Source organism: Anopheles nili, chromosome 3 (genome assembly GCF_943737925.1).
Source record: "Anopheles nili chromosome 3, idAnoNiliSN_F5_01, whole genome shotgun sequence".
NCBI lineage: Eukaryota > Metazoa > Arthropoda > Insecta > Diptera > Culicidae > Anopheles > Anopheles nili.
The window spans coordinates 48,108,188-48,128,424 of NC_071292.1; the positions used below are offsets into that span (position 1 = coordinate 48,108,188).

The 20,237-nt window shown below is 41.3% G+C and overlaps 3 protein-coding genes across 4 annotated transcripts; 1 reads left to right on the top strand and 2 right to left on the bottom strand.

Moving 5' to 3' along the window:
* Window positions 1-1,401: 1,401 nt before the first annotated feature.
* Window positions 1,402-4,279, bottom strand: LOC128725670 (rab5 GDP/GTP exchange factor). The gene is made up of 5 exons (XM_053819431.1): window positions 4,120-4,279; window positions 3,755-3,970; window positions 2,944-3,677; window positions 2,632-2,874; window positions 1,402-2,558 (listed from the first exon to the last, which is right to left on the bottom strand). Exons 1-5 carry the CDS (start codon window positions 4,277-4,279, stop codon window positions 1,548-1,550), a joined length of 2,364 nt encoding a protein of 787 aa, XP_053675406.1. The 3' UTR covers window positions 1,402-1,547.
* A 783-nt stretch (window positions 4,280-5,062) lies between these two features.
* Window positions 5,063-9,297, top strand: LOC128722876 (transmembrane protein 11 homolog, mitochondrial). 2 transcript variants are annotated; one of them, XM_053816560.1, is made up of 4 exons: window positions 5,063-5,141; window positions 6,877-7,097; window positions 7,178-7,293; window positions 7,365-9,297. In XM_053816560.1, exons 1-4 carry the CDS (start codon window positions 5,113-5,115, stop codon window positions 7,530-7,532), a joined length of 534 nt encoding a protein of 177 aa, XP_053672535.1. In that variant the 5' UTR covers window positions 5,063-5,112; the 3' UTR covers window positions 7,533-9,297. The 2 variants fall into 2 exon arrangements, with proteins under 2 accessions (XP_053672535.1, XP_053672534.1); XM_053816559.1 differs by lacking the exon at window positions 5,063-5,141 and adding an exon at window positions 6,369-6,502.
* Window positions 9,298-9,461: 164 nt separating this feature from the next.
* Window positions 9,462-17,409, bottom strand: LOC128722594 (splicing factor 3B subunit 3). The gene is made up of 14 exons (XM_053816268.1): window positions 17,184-17,409; window positions 15,741-16,916; window positions 14,567-14,874; window positions 12,378-14,374; window positions 12,238-12,297; window positions 11,955-12,043; window positions 11,706-11,767; window positions 11,441-11,498; window positions 11,196-11,237; window positions 10,933-10,989; window positions 10,651-10,709; window positions 10,352-10,438; window positions 9,847-9,978; window positions 9,462-9,594 (listed from the first exon to the last, which is right to left on the bottom strand). Exons 1-4 carry the CDS (start codon window positions 17,407-17,409, stop codon window positions 12,437-12,439), a joined length of 3,648 nt encoding a protein of 1,215 aa, XP_053672243.1. The 3' UTR covers window positions 9,462-9,594; window positions 9,847-9,978; window positions 10,352-10,438; window positions 10,651-10,709; window positions 10,933-10,989; window positions 11,196-11,237; window positions 11,441-11,498; window positions 11,706-11,767; window positions 11,955-12,043; window positions 12,238-12,297; window positions 12,378-12,436.
* Between the last annotated feature and the right edge of the window lie 2,828 nt (window positions 17,410-20,237).

Below are 20,237 nucleotides of genomic sequence, written 5' to 3' on the forward strand. Positions count from 1 at the left end.
TGCGATTAAAACGTCTGGCGCGTGTGAGCCACTTCTTCTCATTTGCCTTTTGGTTTCACCGAGATTTCACTGGCAGAAGAGGGGCGCGAGAATGTGAGATGATTTGTGGCTATTTTCGTTTCGTTTTATTGATTGATATGAGCTCGATGTTGAACCCCCGGCGCGGGTTAGGAACCTTTTGGCACGCGCAGCAGGATTGTCGAATTTATTGTGCGATAGCGACGTGCTGTGCAAGATGGCGCCTGTTCTAACCTGCTGCTAAGGATGCGCGCACTGGGTGAGAAGTCACTGTAAACTGACGACGTGTGTCGGTTGGTCGTGGCACGAAATATTCAAAAACAGGTACGGTTCTACAACGCCCCGATGTTGTTCCATTACCTGTGGGATCAACAAACGAGATCCCCGAGGTAAATATCGCCTGCGGTGTTGCAGCCCTGCCACGTCCCTGCTGCGTTGACCTGCCATGGTGCGGTTCTAGGTACTTTGATAAGATAAGCACTCGGCGCGTGTGTGTCAGATGATTTCTGGAGGTTCTTGCACATGCACGCACTATCACGACCTTCGTGAGATCGTTGCGACCGAGGATCAAGTACAAGGAATCGTATAGCACGAGGCGGGGGAAAAGCAAGTGCATACGAAATATGGAGATGAGTGAAAATAAATGGAAAGCAACAGGTAAAACAGAAACCATTTCGCAACACGGCAATGGTCGACAATGTCGCGGAGTGCATCTCCGTTTCACTGATAAGTTTCGTTCCGGATGTTTGAAAGTTGATGAAGCTGCATGACGGGTAAGATGCAATAAACATGATTCATGGTCAAAATGATAATGTGGGTCATGAAATGCAATCATGTGCATTCAAACGTTTCAGAGAGAGCGAATATTTTCGCAGATATCAAGAATTCAATAATTTTTATAAGTGCTGTGATGAAACATGAGCAAACGCAGCAATTTTTTACAACCGGTATACTTTTGTTTGTACACTTACGAGCACCTCACGCCATCGATCTAATTCGAGAAAGAATTACTCCCATACACCTTCTGGCTATCCAACAGTGATCATACTGATTTATTGTGTTGAAATTATGTAAATTCATCATCTCGTTAGCTGTGGTTTCCGTGGTGAGACAAAAACACTCAATCGGAACGGAGAGAGCTTACTCGAATGATCAGAGCATTCGACTTTATCGCTTGTTGGTTGACTTCTCTTTTGTGATTCTGGAGAATCAGCGCGAACGATATCAATTTCGCGTGCCTCACAGAGGAGGCCATATTTATATGTGTGATATTAAACCCAAGCGAAAAGGTTTTTACAAAAAAATTAAGCGATTTATACCGTGGGGTCCTTACAAAATAATGCAACGAGTAATATTGATTGAATTAGCAAATTAGTTGATTTATTTTCATATCTTGTACTAAACAAATAACAAACAATTTTTGTTGCATCCACCCTGCTTCTTTGATCGCTCGCGCTCTACCAAAATGTACAGTAACAAGTCATCACACAACAAACCATGTTTCCGTGTGTCCAAATACGCCCACGGCTCTAAAGTAGGCTAGCGTCATTGTTCGTTTCGGAATCACCAGGCTTGGTGCCGTTTTGTCCCACCGATGCCGACGGTGGATGCAAATCACCCGTTGCGCACGTGATCGTCGGAATGTTGCAACCATGCAGCGAGAACCCGTGAAAATCGGCCACAGTCGGTTTTAACGGAGACTCCAGCATGAGCGAACCGGGTGAATCATCCAACAGGCTGCTACCACCACCGGTGGCCCCAGTCGAAGTGGCCGGTTGCAGCGGCAGCGGAAGTAGTGGTTCGGCCGGTCGAACCACCGCTTCCGTCCTACGTAGAAGTGGATCGAACTCCTCTAGATCGAAGTGGGATATTGTCGGTGGTGCTGAACGTGCGTTCGGGTTTGGTTTCATTAGACCGCGCGGATCAAAGTCCTCCGTCGTGCTGTTGTCGCCGCTGTGATCGGAAAAGTCAAAATCGTAGTTGATGTTGCGAATGCCTCGGATAAAATCCGTGGCCAGATCGTCGGGCGTTGTCAAACCGTCCATGGATTGGGCGTCAAAAATGTTGTTGTAGTCGAACGACGGTGAAGCGGACAATAGGTCAGCCGAATTGCTAGCACTCATCCCATAGAAAGGCGTAGCCGGAGCGGCTCCTTCCGAAGGGCCTGCGTCAACGGACACGAGTGGTGCTGTCAGTGTTTTGGAGAGACTTTGCACCAGCTCATCCACTTGACCGGCCGTGATGGAAGAGGATCCGCTGGCAGGACGAGTCGGCATGGTCTCAGGATTGGAGATTGCCCCACCGGGCGTCTTTGGTTTGCTGTTGGTGGAGTCAATATTGACATTTTTGTTGGCCGCCACCAGGTTCGAGGTGAAATGTCCGATGACCGGAGGATGTGGTGTCGAAGAGTTCACGTATGCGGAATCCGACGCAGACATGAACTGTTGCCGCTTAGCCACCACGCGGGCGGGCGTTTTCGAGGGCAATAGCACCAGTGGCGTACGATCGAGCACTTCCGCGACCGTTTGACGTATTTCTTGCTAAATAAAGCGAGGAAAAGTACAATTAATAAAGTTGTTTTTTTTTGGTTGCGCACTTCCAAGACGGACTTACTCCAAAATTGTCGATTTCTTCATTCAGAGAAATGATGCCTTCCAAGAGCGGCCCGTTTTTCGTCGCCAATGTTTTCATTGCTTTCATGTTCTCGGAGATCTGATGCAAACTTTCACACGCGATCAGTGCACTTTCCCAGGCCGAAGTGCCCTCGTGCTCGCCCGACATAAAGCTATCAAACTCTGCCTGGGTTAGCGATAGCGATTCCGACGTAATATTCTCAATAAAGGAAATAGCACAACACTGAAATGGAATATACGACGGGTGAAGGAAGAACTCAACATTGAAGCTTTCAAAAGTGAGAAATCATACCAAATTCGTGAAACAATAACCACCCTCGCCGCTCATCAACCGCGAGGCATTGCTGAAGCGCGTAATAAAGTTAATATTGCTATGCAACCGAACAGGGTTCGACTTGAGCACCACGAAGATCAACGCTGGTAGAAAGTCGTCTGCGCTAGCCGGACCCTGGACCGACTTCTTAAGGAAGCTAAAAATGTGCCGGCAGCAGCGCACGATACAATCGAGCTTTTCCTGCGGCGATAAAAAGGAATCCACCGATGCCAGCTCGGTGATGGCGGTATAAGCAAGCTCGCGCACCTCGGAATTCACCTCGTCGATGCTGCACATCAGGTGTTCGGCTGTGATCCAATTTAGCTGCCGGATGCGCTTGTGGATGTACGAATCATTGTCCTCATCGTTCGTCGACGGTGGCGAAAATAGATACTTATGGTTTTTCGTCATGATGCAGCGCTCGAAGAAGTCGAGGACCTGCTCGCGCATTTCTTCGGGCGCACTGGCAAACTTTGAGTTGTCCATGTGCATGTAATCGCGAAACTTAGTGTACCCGTTCTGCACCAGTTCTGAAAGCTCGTCGATGCTAACCGATGCATACTTCTTGCGTATCTGCTGATCGAGCATGTGGATAAAGTATTTAAGCTCCTGCTTTGCAGCATCTTCAATCTTCAGCGCTTTTAGCGCGTCCACATACTCTTGTTCGAGTTTTTCAATCGGCTGTCTACTATGGTGCCGTGATTTTTCCGAATCTAAAACGAAGAAAAAGCGAAAAGGTTGAAATATTTCTTTACCTTCGTAAAGGGCAAAGCTACGAACGATTGCTCACCTCTACCGGGTGTTGATTTTTTTATAAATTCTATCAAGTTTAACTTTTTCTTCTTCTCATCACGCTCGCTCGATAGCTTCGGAATAAGTTTAGAATGCAATGACTGCTGGTGTTGATGCTGCGCATGGGAAGTCGATGCCTGATCAGATCTAGGAGCATGATGCGAATCGGAACCCGCTGACTGGTGTTGCTGATCGTTCTTTAACAGGCGGAATGCTGAACATAATAGAGACAGGAAGATAGAGGCACAAAGTTATCACGCAGCAGTTTAAAAACATGATCTTCTTGCCCACGCATAAACAGCAGTGTATGGTGTCTCGCCGATAACCGCCCCCTTCTGTGGCCAGTGTGAATATTTCACTTACGCTTTGTATGCCGTTCCTTCTGCGACCGCTCGCGATAACACTTCGAGCACAGCCCGTTCCATTGAGCGTTTCCGTAGAATCCACATCCATTGCGGCACTTCAAATCCTTCTGCTTTATGCGGGGCGTTTTAATGGAGAAAATTTTTTCTACTTTGTCCATTGTATCCCTGTGGTGCGTCCAGCAGCTGGGAAGTAACAATCAACGCTTGTCTTGATAGATAATGAGATCCGTGCTACATCACACCCTCAAGCAATTTGGATTCTAATGAACAGTTGTGGTTGCACAACACAATTCTACGGAAGAACGGTTACGGTGTAGAATCTTTTTGATAAGCTTATGATGTCCTACGAACAAGCGTTCCGTTATAACAAGTCTTCCGCCACGCTTGCTTCCTTCATTTGGATGAGTTCTAAAGCGGGGAAATTTAGAAAACTAGAGCCTCCACCGTACACCTAATCAGCTCCCGATAAAAACAAAACTTGAGGAATCCTCACGAGGCCATATGGCTTACTTTTTTGCTATTTATTTTAGCGAATTGTTCCCATACTCCACTGTTTTCTGTGACTTGTTATTGTTATGCGACGTCTAATCTGTCAAGAAAGAAAAAAGAATGCATTCAATAATCACAGTGTCCATAGTATGAGCTTAAATTCTCCAACTTATGGTAAAGGATATTTGTTAAACTTTTTAGTAAGGAAAAACAAAACACAATGATCAATTCATAACCAAATTTTGGACTTTTGTGTTTCATTCTGAACGAATATCTATGATGATGTATAATTCTGAAACCGTTGCAAAGGTGGATACGTTACGCCTCTGTAACGCTCCTTTTAAGCTCAAATGTCAAGCATGGCACAGGTTCTGACAGTCGACGTATTGCCGCACGGAGCCTGCGATAAAAATCGCCTTGGATCATTCTAGTCGTTTAAAAAGGATTTTACAAAAGCGTAGCGATATTAAGTCAGTGCCAGTAGCAAGAGTGTGTAGTAAAAATGTCCAGTGAAACGGATAGCAGTGAAAGGTAAATGGGAGTTATCGTGAATGTACCATTCGATGCAGGTTTTCCGGTGGTGGTACCAGCTTTCGCTTTACACGAGCAGAGGACCGTTTCGTTCCGAAAGGCGAACTCTTCCTTTACATAATCAGTGGCTGGAGGTGGCGATGGCGATGGTGGGTTCCTTTTGTGCCTAGCGTATATTTTGTCCGAATTGCCAGCTTATGTATGCTGTTCCGAAGACCAGAACAGACTCTGATTCTTCCGCCCGGTAGAATGAATAACATGCACTCTATATAAGCAAACACTACAGGCATAACAGTGTCTTCCTCTCCCGCGAAAGGACACCGACCCCATCATCACACGGCTCCAGCTGTCGTAGAGGTGATGGCGTTACAAACCCTCCCGGAATGTGTATTGGTTGCAGTGGGATGATTGACCTTGAACTTGTACCAGCTAGTATTTATCAACTTGGTGCAAGGGGATGCAGCGATCCGACGAATCGCTACCAAACATCACTAAGTTATCTGGTTAGTCAGATTGCTTGATTGAAAAGGATAAAGGATGGTTTATATAATAAATTAAAACATTCTAATTTTTTCTCGTCAGCATCACGCTCTACCTAAACCGTCGGATTTGAATAATATTTATCAGTAATGCTTTTAAAATACCTGTTAGTGAAATATCTAAGTGATGCTACTTCGGCAGGATATGAACGTCTATTATAACTATCCTTATTTGATACTGAAATGGAGAATTATTATTAATTCAAAATAGTATTGATCAAGTGCTCATAAACTTTTCTATTTACTACATCATTTTCATGATAGAAAAAAAAACCATTTTGTTTGTTTACTAAAAGCCCTTTTATTTATTTTTTATTCACACGTCCCACCATCGGTACATCTTTTGGCCTTTTGAACGTGCAATGCAAAACCGTGATTCCGTTTCGTAGAACTTGACCTAGTTCTGCCATACTAACCTCCTCCACGAGTGAGCGCCTGGTGTATCACTTGCTTCGCCGCTACTAGAAACACGAAACCGACGGCCAAGAACGAGAGACGCGTTCTCGTGGAAATTGCAGGTTTTTCGCTAGTAGACAACGTCTGAGACGATTTCGGCCTCTAGTCTATTTGAGCGGCTCTGTTTCTGTGTATGGCAAGTCAATCAGCAGAGCCGGTGTAAATAAAGACGGTACCGCGGTCATTTGGAAGGATTAAGTCTGTCTAGTCGAAAGAAGGAAGTAAACGAACGGTTCATTCTACCAAACTCCGTTCACTCGTGGATATCGTCGTGCTTTAGGAGGTTTGCAGGAGAGCTAGCAGTACCACAACACTGAGTAACATGTCCGAGCCCGTGGCCGAAGGCAAACGGTTAAGTCCCATCGAGTGAGTTTCTTTATTTACAGGAAAATACGTTTCATTATTATAGTACTCAACAACTGTAGTCCCACTTTCTGCAAAAATTCGTTTTATTTATTTAGAATTTATTCTCCAGGGTATAGTAAATTTTTAGAAAAAAAACCTTAAGAATGGTGCATGGAAAGCTTTGTTATATTGTATATGTAATGTTACCAATTCTTTGTAGCGTAGCTAGCGTTAAATTATATATTTTGTTCTTAAGTAGATTTTTATATTTATTACATATTTTTATTATTTATCCGATTTTGGTAAAGTTGGCGTAAATGTTGTGACATTGCGTAAAAAAGATCTCGTTACAAAAGTATGGTTCTAATATTGATCTCCTTCTTGTTTTCTTCCAGCGAGCTGATATCTCCAACCGTGCGTGTGATACGAGAGGTGTACGAGGGCGAAAATGCACACGAAATGTTCCAGACTGACCTCAACAAGGCGTTGTTCGATAAAGTGCGCTTTATCGTCATCGAACCGACGCGCTTGGGTGAGGAGACAGAACGGTGGATTGCGGTCGGTAACTGTCTGCACAAAACTGCCCTGCTGAGTGGCGGAGCGTCGATAGCAATCAGTGAGTGGGCAATGCTTGCAAAATGCATTTTGCACCGAAAAGCTAACAACACGTTGTCTGGGTTTGCGTTTCGCTTGCAGGTCTACTTTGGCAGGATAAGCTAACAATTTACAGTGCTTCCTTCTGCGTCGCGTCGATGTTCTGCACAAGCCTCTACGCAATCTGCTGGACCTGTGATCCTTGCGTCGAGTATCAGGTTTGCAAACGCTAAGATAAGCTATTATTTTCATTTGCTTCATATAATTGATGCCCTTTTTTCCGCATCAGGTTGAGCGAAAGCAACGGAACCTCATGAAAATACCCATCCCTGAGGGAGCGTCTTCACCAGTCGTGCTAGTGCATACAGGCAACCGCCTCACGACGATTAGTCACCGAATAGTGACCGCCCTAGCCACGTCCCTATGCATGTGGACCGTGTACAGAGCACTAAAATAAGCGATACCTCTGAAAGCGGCGGAAAGTGTTGAATTGTTTTCCTCCGTGGCCCAAACTTTAGGCTCGTACGTGTTTCAATTTTTTCACACCGCATCGTACCTGTTTATAGACAGAAGTTGTTGCGAAGAATCACTGCCTTTTGCAGAGTGAAAAAGCATAAGAGAAAAGGATAAAAGAGGGAGAGAATGCGAGAGCGAACGAGCGAGGGATGCAGGCCGAACCAGAACCATCTGTAACATGTTCACTTTTGTTACTTCACTCCGATGTAGTGATGATAAATTGCTCAAATGAATATGCCATTCGGAGACCCAAACTGATCATTGACTGAAGAACTCGATATTGCCTCGAAACCCAGATTTAATTTTCCTGTTTGAGGTGTGGTTGTTTGTGCACTTTTGGGGCATGTTAGTGTGTTCAGTTTATTGCAGTTTGAACCGCCCGGATACACATACAACGTGCTCGCCAAAGGATCTTGGAAAGTATCCTGTAAGCGAAAAAAACGCGTGTTGCTAGGGAATCGAATCGTCATCGAATCAGCTTTAAAAAGCATTTCTATGTGGTGTATCCGCGACTTCAATAATTATTATCATTAGAGACTTGGTGTGTAGGGGTTGTATCGTTTTGTATGTAATTTAGGACTGTGTTTTTATTTGGATTTATTTTTCATCTGTTCATATTATACATCCTTGAAGCGCGGTTATAAGTAATGAACAAGGCTGAATAAAAAAAGATGAAGGCTGAAGATCATTGCGCTTGTGAAGAACAATTCAACTGCATTTAAAAATAAACTTTGAGCTACAGCGCATCACTGGAGGTGGTATTTGATCCATCATTAGGAGCTGACGGTGTTGTCAGTGTACAGAAAATTCTTGTGGCGAAGGAAGTTATACGAATATGCACCCGTCTAAGAGCAAAAGAACGAACGAATTGCACTTTCAAGGGATAGGAACATTTGTTGATCGTTTTCGTGTGAGGAAAAATCTTAAGCCCAGTCAGCCCTTTTTTTGTTTTTACTTAATTTCTATCAGTGCATGAACCAATCGAAATCTCCCACCCCTTGCGCACACCGTCGTGAATCGATATTAGTCGAACGCTAATTAAAAATGCCAGGGTGTTAGGCAAAAAATAAGAAAGAGCCAAAATCATGGGGCCGATAGACCTTATCGCTTACCATAATAAAGAAGGGGAAAGGGAGTAGAGACGAGAAGGAAATTTACTAGCCGAATATAACGCGCGATAAAAATCGCTGAGTGAATAATCACAAATAAAATGATCTGTATCCTCACTCCCTTCTTTGTCCTCCATTGTACAGTATATACTGTTAGAGTATTAGAGAGTTAAGTGCAACAGGTGTTGTTATCAGGGCGCAAAGTAGTTGGGTAGAAGGGCCACTATTTGATGCTATCCCACGTTCGAGAGGATCGATTATGTTTTTGTGCCGATTATTCTTCGCTAATGTTTGTGAAGGATTAGGGTAATTTAAAACGCCAACTACAGATATGTTTTAGCAGAGCTACTTCGCGCGCACATCCCCGCAGGGCTGTAGTATATATTGAACAAATCGCTGATGGGAAAGAAAGCAATAGTGTTGAAAAACAAACGAGAGCGAAATATTGAACGATAAAAAGCTGGCAACGAGCAAAATAGGTATCGGTGGATGCTGGCGTAGACAAATGCTTTAGAGTGTTAATGATATAACTGTGAAACAACTGTAAGTTATCCGAAGCAAACGGTTAAAAAGTTTAGTTTTCAATAAAAAAATCTCACTAAAGAAAATGCCTAGCTATAATTTTATTATTCACAATACATGTTGAAAAAAAACATGATGACAATGCTAGGTGGTTATTTCATCAGGATCTGAGATAAATAAGATCCTATAAGGCAAGGTTCTCAATTTTTCCGATACGTCAACAATAATAAAACCAAACTTTTTAAAATTGTCACTCTTTATTAACTTTTCTCTCAATTTACAAATCGCGATTTATGATATTATGCATACACTTGGATGAAAACCTAGCAACTACAATAGGAGAGCCAATCCACAAGTTTCGTTTCTCGATTTCTGAAAAAATAAAACAAAACGACCAACTATTAATATTAAAATATATACAAATAATTACGAAACACGTTAATAAAATGTAAGTTCAGTTCAACATAGTTGTCATTACTTGAGTTCATTTTTCCGAACTTATCTTAATTTTTTATTTTTTCTTCATCATTTTTAAACACTGAATTGTTCTGTTAAAAAAGGAATATTCATGCAATCTTTACCCTACTTTAAGCACTATTCAATGTGGCCAAGAACTATACGTACCTCAGTTGTTATATAATTGTAATATTTTTTAGCAAAACATCCAGTTATTCAGTCTCGGTGCATAATTTTTTTCATTTTGCTCAATGTTTAATATGCATACATAACGCTTTCCATTCCATGTTTTCCGCAAATCTATATAAAAAGAAAATAAATATTTTCGATATTAATCTACAACATTGCCAAAATAGATAATTTAAAAATGATAGCCGTCGCAAATCAGACGAATTATTTTTTAATCATTCAAAACCTGAGCATATTAGGCTGTATTAGCGTATATTAAATATACATTCATCACGTAAGGAATATTTTGACTACAAGCTGCATAAGAAAATATGAAGTATTTTAAATCTAAAATCAATAACAATATTTTCTATCATTTCATAATTTGAAAGAATACATTACATTCTTTAAAAATTACATTATTAAAACTTTCATTATTGAAATATATCTGCTTCATATTATCATTATGTTTGCTTGGTGATAAGATATAAAAAAATGAACTTACTTGCGTTCCGTTTAATAAAATCATCACATGGTTCATTCAAATAAATCATTTTCATCAATTAATACTGGGTTCCACACGTTCTTAAACCTGTGAAAGAAACGAATAACGTTAGTTTATTAGAATACGTTTATTAGACTATAAAAATATACCGGGTCCATTAAAAAATATCAGTTAAAATGTTGGTAACCAATGAAATATTCTTTGAGGTGTCCAAAGGTCATATTAGGAGTGAATCATCATAAAACAATAAAGATATTCATTGGATGTTTTTCCGTCTCATGACTAACAATGATACTAACCATTATTCGAAAGTTTCGATGATAGAACATACTCCGTCTTTTACCCCCTGAATGTGTATCTGGAAATAAAAACAAAAAATCCTACGTTTAATTCCATTATTCCAACCTGAACTTAACACAATAATAATGTATTATCACATTTTAATAAAAAATATCAGTTGAAATGTTGGTAACCAATGAAAAATTCTTTGAGGTGTCCAAAGGTCATATTAGGAATGAATCATCATAAAAAGTCATGTTTATTTGATTTTGTTATTTCTCGTAATAAACAGAGATACTAACCATAATTTGAAAGTTTTTATGATAAAACACATCGTCAGTGGCTTCATGAATGTGTATCTGAAAATCAAAACAAATATAATGTTATTCTACTATTTCAAGCTGTACTCATCAGTGCAATATTATAAAACCGGATATTGAAACATCAGTAAATTTTTTTTTCATTTCGACCTTGAGCATTTAGGCCGTCAGAGTATATTAAAAAAATATTACATCATGGAAACAATTGATAATAACTGCGCAATCTAATATCGTATAATACTTACATATTTACTGGGATGATGATGATTCTCGCCATACACTTTTTACTAATTATTACATGACAATGAAAAGAAAAACGGAACAACGAATTAGTTAGTTGCTGCTTTTGGCGCACAATATTAAAATAAAAAGGCATACTTTATCAGATTGGATATGCTCTAATCAATAAGAATTATTAGTCTATCTTACGCTTATATAATGAATCATCATTTAATTTAAAAGGTTACACAAGCTGTACTACAGTACTTACATCTTTGTAAAATTCGTCAGTGCAAAACACGTAGAACAGCAATTGTATTTTCATTATACTGAAAGTAAAACAATACAAATGCTTTTAGGAATATGTAATACATAGTGCTGCACCAATGTGCAAAAATTAATCTTATCAGTTTAATGCTTTAATCAACGATATTCATTAGTCTATCTTACTTTAAAAATAGAGTCATCAGAGAATAAATTCATATTAATAACACTCAACACATAATATACATTTTTCATCACTGTTGGGTATTTACCTATTTTTGTAACTGATGGTTTTGGTGACAATGCAGCAATTTTTTTTATAGGGTGAAACAATCTGTGGACAGAAAACATGTTGGATATTAGTCTGCAGCATAGATATATCATTATTTTCTTCAACAACAGATACTTTCAGTATCGCAATTCTAACCAAAGTTTTTCTTAAGTGTCCAAAGGTCAATATTGTTATTATTCATCATGCTAGTTTTTTATCATTGGAAATTTTTAAAGTAATAAAAACTTACTTTTTATAAACATAATATGTTGGTTACTATACGTCGAAGTGCTTCTTATTTTTTATTTATATATGATACATCAGGCGGCAAATCAGAATCTGTAAAAAGACAGAACAAGATTTTTGTTAACACTATTGTAAAACATAAGATTTTTTTTGTATTTATCTGATATTTAGCGTGTTTCAGTTATTATTACGTAGTTTTAACCAAGGGTTTTCTTAAGTGTCCAAAGGTCATATTTATCTGTTCATCATGTGAAAATTATGTAAATTTTCAATAACAAAATACTTACATTGCATGTATATCACACAAAATAAGGCGTTGATTAAGTGTACCGAATATAGTCCAGAATCTGAGGATAAATAAGAACAAAAAATATTTCATTCATGATTCTTCTTTGTGCATGTTCATAGCAATATCGATAATATTTACCTTGTGTGAAAACTGCAAACAGCTACTACCATAAAAACAAAAGAATGATGAATAATCAATTAGAACGCGTATCTCGTGCGAATGTCTTCCAGCTTCTTGGCTACTTCGCTCGGAGTACGTCCCAAATCAGAAGCGATGCTCTTTTGTTTGGCCGGATCGAGCGAGGTAAATTGCTCGCAAAGATCGCCGTCCATCACATTCTTCACCGGATAGTAATAACTGCGATAGCTCAGATGATCACGACCACAAAGCGGTGAATTTTCGTTCCGCATGTGCATTTCCAAGTGCTGGAAGAAGTCAAAATCTTCTCGACTCGTGAACGGTACTAGAGCTCCGACAGTGCCGCTCATCGTGGCGTAAATGAGAGACTCAGATCCACCCGGAATAAGTGTGGCTTTTTGTAGAGAAGTCACTATTTCTCCCAGATGGAACGTACAAATGTTCTCCGCCTTTTGCGAGGCCCCGTTTAGCAGTCCTCGATCCCAAAGCGCTTTGTTACCGGTCGGATCTTCGTCCACATCGTCCGATACGGAGTGGGGCAGTCGCAAAATCGCGATGTTTCCGAACTTATCACCCGTGGCAACTGTATCGTAATCTAAAAGGGTAGCCGATGTGATCCAACGAGGGTGAGTATCATCAGCAAAGATGATGAGTTGATTTTCCGCCCGTTTGTACTTGATACAATAAACGGATTCCTGCACATCTGACACGTAAACCCGCTGGCCCATCCCCTGAATGTTGACAATCTGGTTGGGAATGTGTTTGTTTTCGCACTTTCGAAGCAGTTTCTTTTTGCCAAGGTCATAGATGCGTAGTACCTTTCCTATACCAGCTAGAAGTCTGCCTTGGAACTGACAGAGCGCTCCCGGAGCGTCATCAATCTCCGTCCGGTGCATATGTTCGAGCTGATTGGTCTGACTATCGACCTTATACACGTCAATAAAGCCACCATTGCTGATCTTCGGATTAATCTGTAGATCTTTTGCTACTCCGGCAACAACGTACCATTTCTGATCAACGGCAAAGCGCACCAGTGCTAACGAAAGGACTGCCTCGTTTTGGGCTAACTGTACCTTCGAGTACGTATGTCCATTAATTGGGTCCATCACTCTGATCTGCGAGGCCCACATCCCATTGCCGGCTTTGGGTGAAGAGAACACATCTTCCGGCAAAACTTCGTTAATAAACGCATCGGCCATCTCATTCGCCAATTCCTGCTCATCCTCACCAGCTGCTTCACGCATTTCATCCGCCATTTGCTTCTTACGAATGGTTTTCGTTTCTTCCGTGTACGCATTGTGATCTGTTTCACTGATGATCAACTTTCCAGTTTCGTAGTGAATGGCAAATCGCTTTGGCGTGTATTCGAGCGGGAATGTTATCTGGTTGAACACGGCACCCAATTTTTCGAGGGCCAAAATTCGCAACGTGTTCGTCGAAATCGCCACAATTCCCTCAGAGCACTGCTCACTTGAGAATCCAGACGCGTACTCCAGCGTCTCGTATGAAAGCGGGGTAAGATGGAATCGGTTCTGGTAGTAGTAACTCAACCAAGAGCGACTGGACATTGCGAGAACGGCTTCCGAGCCTTGCATTTGAATGCGGAACAACTTCACCGGTCGAGAGCCAAGGTAGCGCGTGCGGGTATCGGCAAGATCACCTGATACGGGATCCAGCACCGTTCGCAACAGTACACCATTCGTGAGACCGATGTTTAGATAAATGCATCCGGTCGTAGTCGTAACTCCATCCTCGGTCGTTTCCACCGTACCCATTTCCACAATGCAGAGCGATTCGGCAGCCGATGGTAGGGCTTGCATCGAACGTGGCGAGAGACAATCGGTAGGATCTAAGGAAATTATCCGCACGGTATTGTCGGCCAGACCTACGGCCAAAAACCAGGATCGTTGTTCGCCACTAGGTACCGAGCCCAACGCCATACACATAACCTCGCTTGGCATTTTCTTTCTTTCTGTGTATTCGTTCAATTGTCCGGCCTGAAACACAAGAAAGAATTCATGTTAAAAAAAGAGTAAAGTATTCTTTTCGTTACTCTAGTGAGGCTTGATTTTCCTCAGAACTGCAGAACACATGAATTGATGTTTATTCTTCATAACATTTAAGAGTCAAATGTTATCATCATATGAACAAACTAAGAGAAAAAAATGTGCTGGATATAAAATACTTACGGGGTCCATTTCGAAGTACACCAGTTCACCACCTGACAGTGCAATCACGACTTGTCGCTGATTGACCGCACATTTCATGATGGTTTTTTTGCCCGGTGCTTTCCATTCGTTCACACGCTTATCTGCCCGGATGTGCCGGATTCCGTCCGGATACACCTGTACCAGGGCATCATCGCCGAGAGCGCTGCAGCAAAGAGTCGGTGTTGTGCCGAGAAATCCGCTGTCCGTCACTTCTTCGACCGTATCGCCAATGCTGAGTACTAGCGTGGCATTTACGAAAGATACGATGATGTACGCATCGAACTCATCTGGAAGAAAACAGAGCAGGAACACAACCACCCAAAGCATTTTTCAATCAAAAATCGTACTATTTTAAACGTAAACGATAAAAAAAGTTGCCTAACGTCAAATCTTGACCTTCTGTAATAAGGTGCCTTTTACCGTCAGTTCTTCCTGTCATTTTCCCCCATTAATGCAGGAAGAAGAGTGAATTGGCACTGAAGGTAATGCGCGGTAGTAACAGTAGTAGCATGTGGAATCTTATCATAATTTCATCGCTTTTCTTACCTACTGGCCAACGGTCTTTAAAAGTGTGTGGGGATCTCTGATCGAAGACAGAGCAGCCACATTTCAAGGATTACCCTCGATTGATTTCATTTTTCACCATAGATCACTTCCAACACACTCACACAATGCCTGCAAATGAGAGGAAAACTGGTGTTTGTGATTGCAATTTCTATTCTTGTTTGGGGAATATACAATTAACCCACAAGGTTCGCAACAAGGCGTACTTAAGAAAGAAATCGAATGCTGTACTGTGAGAACAGCAATGAAATTGAGTTGATTATACTATCTCATTTGTTGAGCCTTCTTTAGCACGAAACATAAGTTGTAACCTATGAGTTAATTGCATCAAGTTTTATCGACGAACACCAGCTTTAAATATTATTTTTGATTCAATTCATATCAATATTCTTATATCAATTTTACGGAGAAAAACGAATGGACACGATAGATTAAAATACTTGAAATACATAATCTAAACAATAACGATTAGCACGTTTGAAATTTTTGACATCAAAATTCGTATTTCTCGTAACCATCCGTTTTTCCCTTAACAATCGACTAACTATGAATTACAACACACACCGCTATCACATAGCAATTTACTTACCATCGATTCGCTTTTTGACGGTCCACACAGCATTCGGATTACCGGGAAGTTCCGATACGGCCATCTCCGATACCTCGAGTCCATGTCTGAGCACCCGAATAGAAGAACGTGGTCCGCGACCGCAGGCTAGGTACAGTTGTGGAGTGTCCTCATTTGCCAAGTCAGCCACTTGACATCCGAGGATTGGCGCGTATGATGGAATATCATCGACCATCACGAGATTTTTTAACTGCCTTGGAGCGAAGAAGAATGTATCGCCTTCTTCGAGGGGCATAGCTGAGCTGAACTCAGGCTCGTCGTCATCATCGCCGAGATGCGCAATCTGGTACAGATAATGATTGCCAAATTCGCAGGCCACGAACAAAAAGCCAGTTTTCAACACGCACATAGCCGTTGCCGGTGCTACGGTGTCGAAATACTTCAGCTTTATTTCTGAAACCACATCGTCGTCGGTTTCCAGGGTTACTTTAAATATGTCGCCTTGCTCTGTTTGTACCAAGAAGAAGTACATTGATTTGGTGCGATGTGTAGCTGAACAGATGAAAATCATGCCACGTTCGGGGTCGTCCAAATCGTTTCGCCGACGCGGTATCGGACAACGAATGTCGTGCTGATCGCCCAGGTTCTTGTATGTTAGATAATTTTCCGAGCAAATTAACACTCCTGACGGTCCATCGTTTCCACCCGGTACAGATATGAGAAAGTTAGCATGCTCTTCCAACGGTTCTGAATATTTCCGGACCACGTGGTTCAAACCCAGATCGAGTTCGTAGAACGTGAGCGTCTGTTGCGTCTTGGTTGCCGCTTCACCTGTCGGATCGGTGTCGGCTTCTTCGTAGTCGATTTCGAGACAGGCAAACATTGGATTTTCAAAGCCAACATCCACTCCCACCATGTGATATGTGAGCGTGTTCGACTTGTGCGCCTCCAATGGAGACGAAATCGTCAGTCGAGCTTCGGAATCGCGATTGAGAATGTAAACGAGCTTCTGCTTTTCTACGGCACCAATCATTACTGCACGACCCTTGGGATCAATTGCTAAATACTGCCCGGGCACGATGCGCCGACATCCAGACTTGCCGAACGTTTCTTGGTGAACCTTTTCCAACTGATTTTTCACCGGATTGTACTCGAGAATAACAATTCGGCCAGAGTCCGAGCCGATAACAGCATAATCTACATGAAATTAGCGAAGAAAAACAAGATGCGATTACTTCTCTTCATTTAGGAAAGGAAACAAACCATGTGAGCGCAAGCTTCAATTCGAGACGTGATTTAAACACATTCCCAAAAGCGACTAGCGTCCAAAATTATGATATTGGCGTAGACAAAAGTTTTCTTGCACACCTTTTTCGCTAGTTAGCTTTCTAGTGTACCTGAAGCAAGATACGCCATACCATCCACGAGGATGCTTTAATGGATAGAAATAATGAGCTAACTTACCTTTCGATCCGCCCGTCAAGCGAAAAGACATAAGCGATCGTACAACGCCAAACACTTCCGTCTGCAACAATGTGTGAACCTTTCCTGTATTAGGATCAGGACGCACCAGCTCCAGACCTTTGCCTTTTGCGAGCAAAATCTCCTGCAACTTGGTGCCGGCAAAACTTCCGTGCACCGCGTGCGTTATGCCGGTGGCACGTTGCAAAATGAAGTTGTACAAATACATATTGATATTGGTTATTCAACTGCACGTGTTTTTGCAACGTATTATGGATAATCAAGAACGACACTCCTGAAAATAAGAATTACAACACCTTTAAGTGAAAAACTCTTTGAGGTTAGGATGTCTCCCTGGCTTGACCCATGAGGAAAGAGTAAGCTAATAAATTGGGTTTGAATTAACCGTTGACGAATTCTTTGCCAGTTAGCTGAATACTTACCATGCAGAGTATCTTTTTATTAAATTTGATCGATAGATAGCTACTACATTTTCTCAGTTTTAGCACCTGAGTGAATCATATCGATGCTACGACAATGCGCGTCGGTTCACAGTGCAAAAGAAAATGGCAGAGCTAATTCCGTTTCTTTGACATCTAACCTCAACGCAACCGCCAGCAATGCTGTCAGCAGTGCTGCCACTGATTCGAGTACTGGGCTGTATATAACCTCCGACTGAAATCTTCACTATTCTAATCGAGTTCTAATAGCCGTTGTAATTTTCAATATTACAATATGCATGTTACTGTAATATACTTTTAATTTTTCATAATAATTGAAATATAGATATTTCGAACCATAACTCATCCAGTATTGTTTTTTGCATAAAGTTTTATTTCTATCCCATGTTTCAATTCAAGATTTGCATCTACCAGTACGAGATAAATGAAATCTGATCCATAAACTCTTTTCAAAGCCATGCCATGCATACCTACCATCTATCTGGCCAATTCATAGCTCATATTTTCACCTGTTTGTTTTTCACATTCCAAGCTCTCCATATCCTAATCGCAGCGGTCCTGAACGGTTAGTGGACGATGACTAGTAAACCCACAGGTGGACCGTAGGACTCCCTGGTATTTTCTTGGTGTTCCATTTCCTATTTAAGCTTTGAATTCCTGTTCATCAAATAATCGTCCCGTAAAAAAAATATATATTAACGCGACTATACTCTCTACGATCATTTCAATCTTCGATCGCTGCATTTACCAAGATCGTATTCGTACGTTAGTGTATTTCATTCGTTTCGGTTACCTTTACGAGTTGCTTTTTGAATAATGTCTTCACTCACGGCTTGAGGGCACTGAGTCTTTACTGTTTCATGCATTTGGTTTCGTTTATCATTTCATCTAGTTAACTATTTGCTACTGAGTGTGGTTAGTGGGCTGCATTTCGTTAATTATTCGTTACGTTAAATAGATTGTGGGTTTTGTTGTTTTACTTCCTATTTTAGATTATAAGGTTTGCGACTGTGGTTGTATCGTCATAAAAGTTGATTTTATAATATCATCATTTATATCTCATTATATTGGTGAAAGTATCGCTAAACATTTCTCTGTTTCCTCCTCCGTTGTGGTGCCAGATTATTTTTTAATCGATTTTGTGCACTCAACCGTAACCAACTATTTCAAAATCCATCACAACAATTTTCAACCGCCAAGCCGCCGCATTCGATTGCTTTCGACGCCAACTCGTCCTTTCACACAGTCCTTTATTGCGCGTTTCGATTCCTTCTCACTTTAGGCCTCCTCTTGACTGGAAGCTTCTCAACAAACTGCGGATGCTGCAAACGAATCAGTGTCTGGGTAACGGCTCTTCCTGCGACGAGAGTTTCGTATAGGACATGAATCTAAACAAAATGAAATGAATCACGCGACGGTTTCTGCCATGCTATCATGCCTTGTTATATATAGTTCCAGTACGTTCTGTATTTGCTACTACGAATTGGATTAATATATCGAATATCCAACGGCTGTGCCATTCTGAACACGCTATATGATTCAAACATTCAAACGCTCAACAGGTTAAAGTGGTAGGAAACATAAACACGAAACGCATAATCAGGTAGCATGCAGTGAAAGAGCCGGGAGGAGAGAAATAGATCCACATTCGACAGCACTATGTGACACTGATACCGCTTTCGTTTCATGTCTCTAACAATTCCAAATTTCCAACATCAACTTCCTTTAACAGAGCCATATTGATGCATACATTCGTAAAAAGTGCTCGCTTCCCATTCCTCATCCCAGCCATCATTCTCGAAACCCATCGTTTAACATGCCTTAGGAGTGTTTTACTGCTGCCAGCTTATTTAGGAGAACTCTACCGGTCATTCTTCGATGGCCACATATTTTCGCCTCCCTTTCGTGCGTTCGATAAAATGATATTCTTTACTCCTCCATCGTTATCGTTTTCTAACGTTGCATTCTATCATCTTTGGTCACTATTGCATTGGTACGATCCTGTTCGGGCATCGGAAGTGCAACGTTGCATTTTGCTCGTTGTTGGCTTCCACGATCCCAATGGCTTTCTTCCCTTATAAATCAGAATTCCTTCAGACGAATCATTCTACGTGCTGTTTCATTAAATCGATATATTTTGTGACTATTTCGATCAATCGATCTTCCTATCCGCATGGCCCTTGCACCCGATCTCGTGCCCGTTCGTTCCCCGATGCTTCTGCATACGTTTGTTCGTAAGAAATTGGTGTTGGTACTTGTTCTCTATTGTTACGTAAAATGCCACTCAAAAGAACGCTATCTTTCGGAACCAAAAAAAAACAAGATCAAATAGCTTCTTTTAAACCTCTTGGATGATGCGTAAAAAGGATCAATCCTCTTTTCTCGATCACAAACCCGCTCGCCGCCATTGATGGTTTGTTTGCCTCTCAAGGAGCTGCCTTTTGTTTGCGCCATAATTATCGTATAATTGACTATTTTACCTATTTCACGACAGTTGTTTTACTTTTATGTATACAGAAGAATGAAAATAGAAACTCTCAGACAACAAGAGATAGATAAAGCAAATATACAGGTTAGGTTAGGTAAAAAGAGATTC

Bases quoted from the DNA above. Each gene is read 5' to 3' on its own strand.
- LOC128722594 (XM_053816268.1), bottom strand. From the start codon at position 17,409: ATGTATTTGTACAACTTCATTTTGCAACGTGCCACCGGCATAACGCAC. The intron at 16,917-17,183 runs GTAAGTTAGCTC...AATTTCATGTAG, and splicing joins CTTGACGGGCGGATCGAAAG to ATTATGCTGTTATCGGCTCG. The intron at 14,875-15,740 runs GTAAGTAAATTG...GTTTTCTTCCAG, and splicing joins CGTCAAAAAGCGAATCGATG to ATGAGTTCGATGCGTACATC.
- LOC128722876 (XM_053816559.1), top strand. From the start codon at position 6,459: ATGTCCGAGCCCGTGGCCGAAGGCAAACGGTTAAGTCCCATCGA. The intron at 6,503-6,876 runs GTGAGTTTCTTT...GTTTTCTTCCAG, and splicing joins AAACGGTTAAGTCCCATCGA to CGAGCTGATATCTCCAACCG. The intron at 7,294-7,364 runs GTTTGCAAACGC...TTTCCGCATCAG, and splicing joins ATCCTTGCGTCGAGTATCAG to GTTGAGCGAAAGCAACGGAA.
- LOC128725670 (XM_053819431.1), bottom strand. From the start codon at position 4,279: ATGGACAAAGTAGAAAAAATTTTCTCCATTAAAACGCCCCGCATAAAG. The intron at 3,678-3,754 runs GTGAGCAATCGT...TCTTCGTTTTAG, and splicing joins AAAATCAACACCCGGTAGAG to ATTCGGAAAAATCACGGCAC. The intron at 2,875-2,943 runs GTATGATTTCTC...ATTCCATTTCAG, and splicing joins GTTATTGTTTCACGAATTTG to TGTTGTGCTATTTCCTTTAT.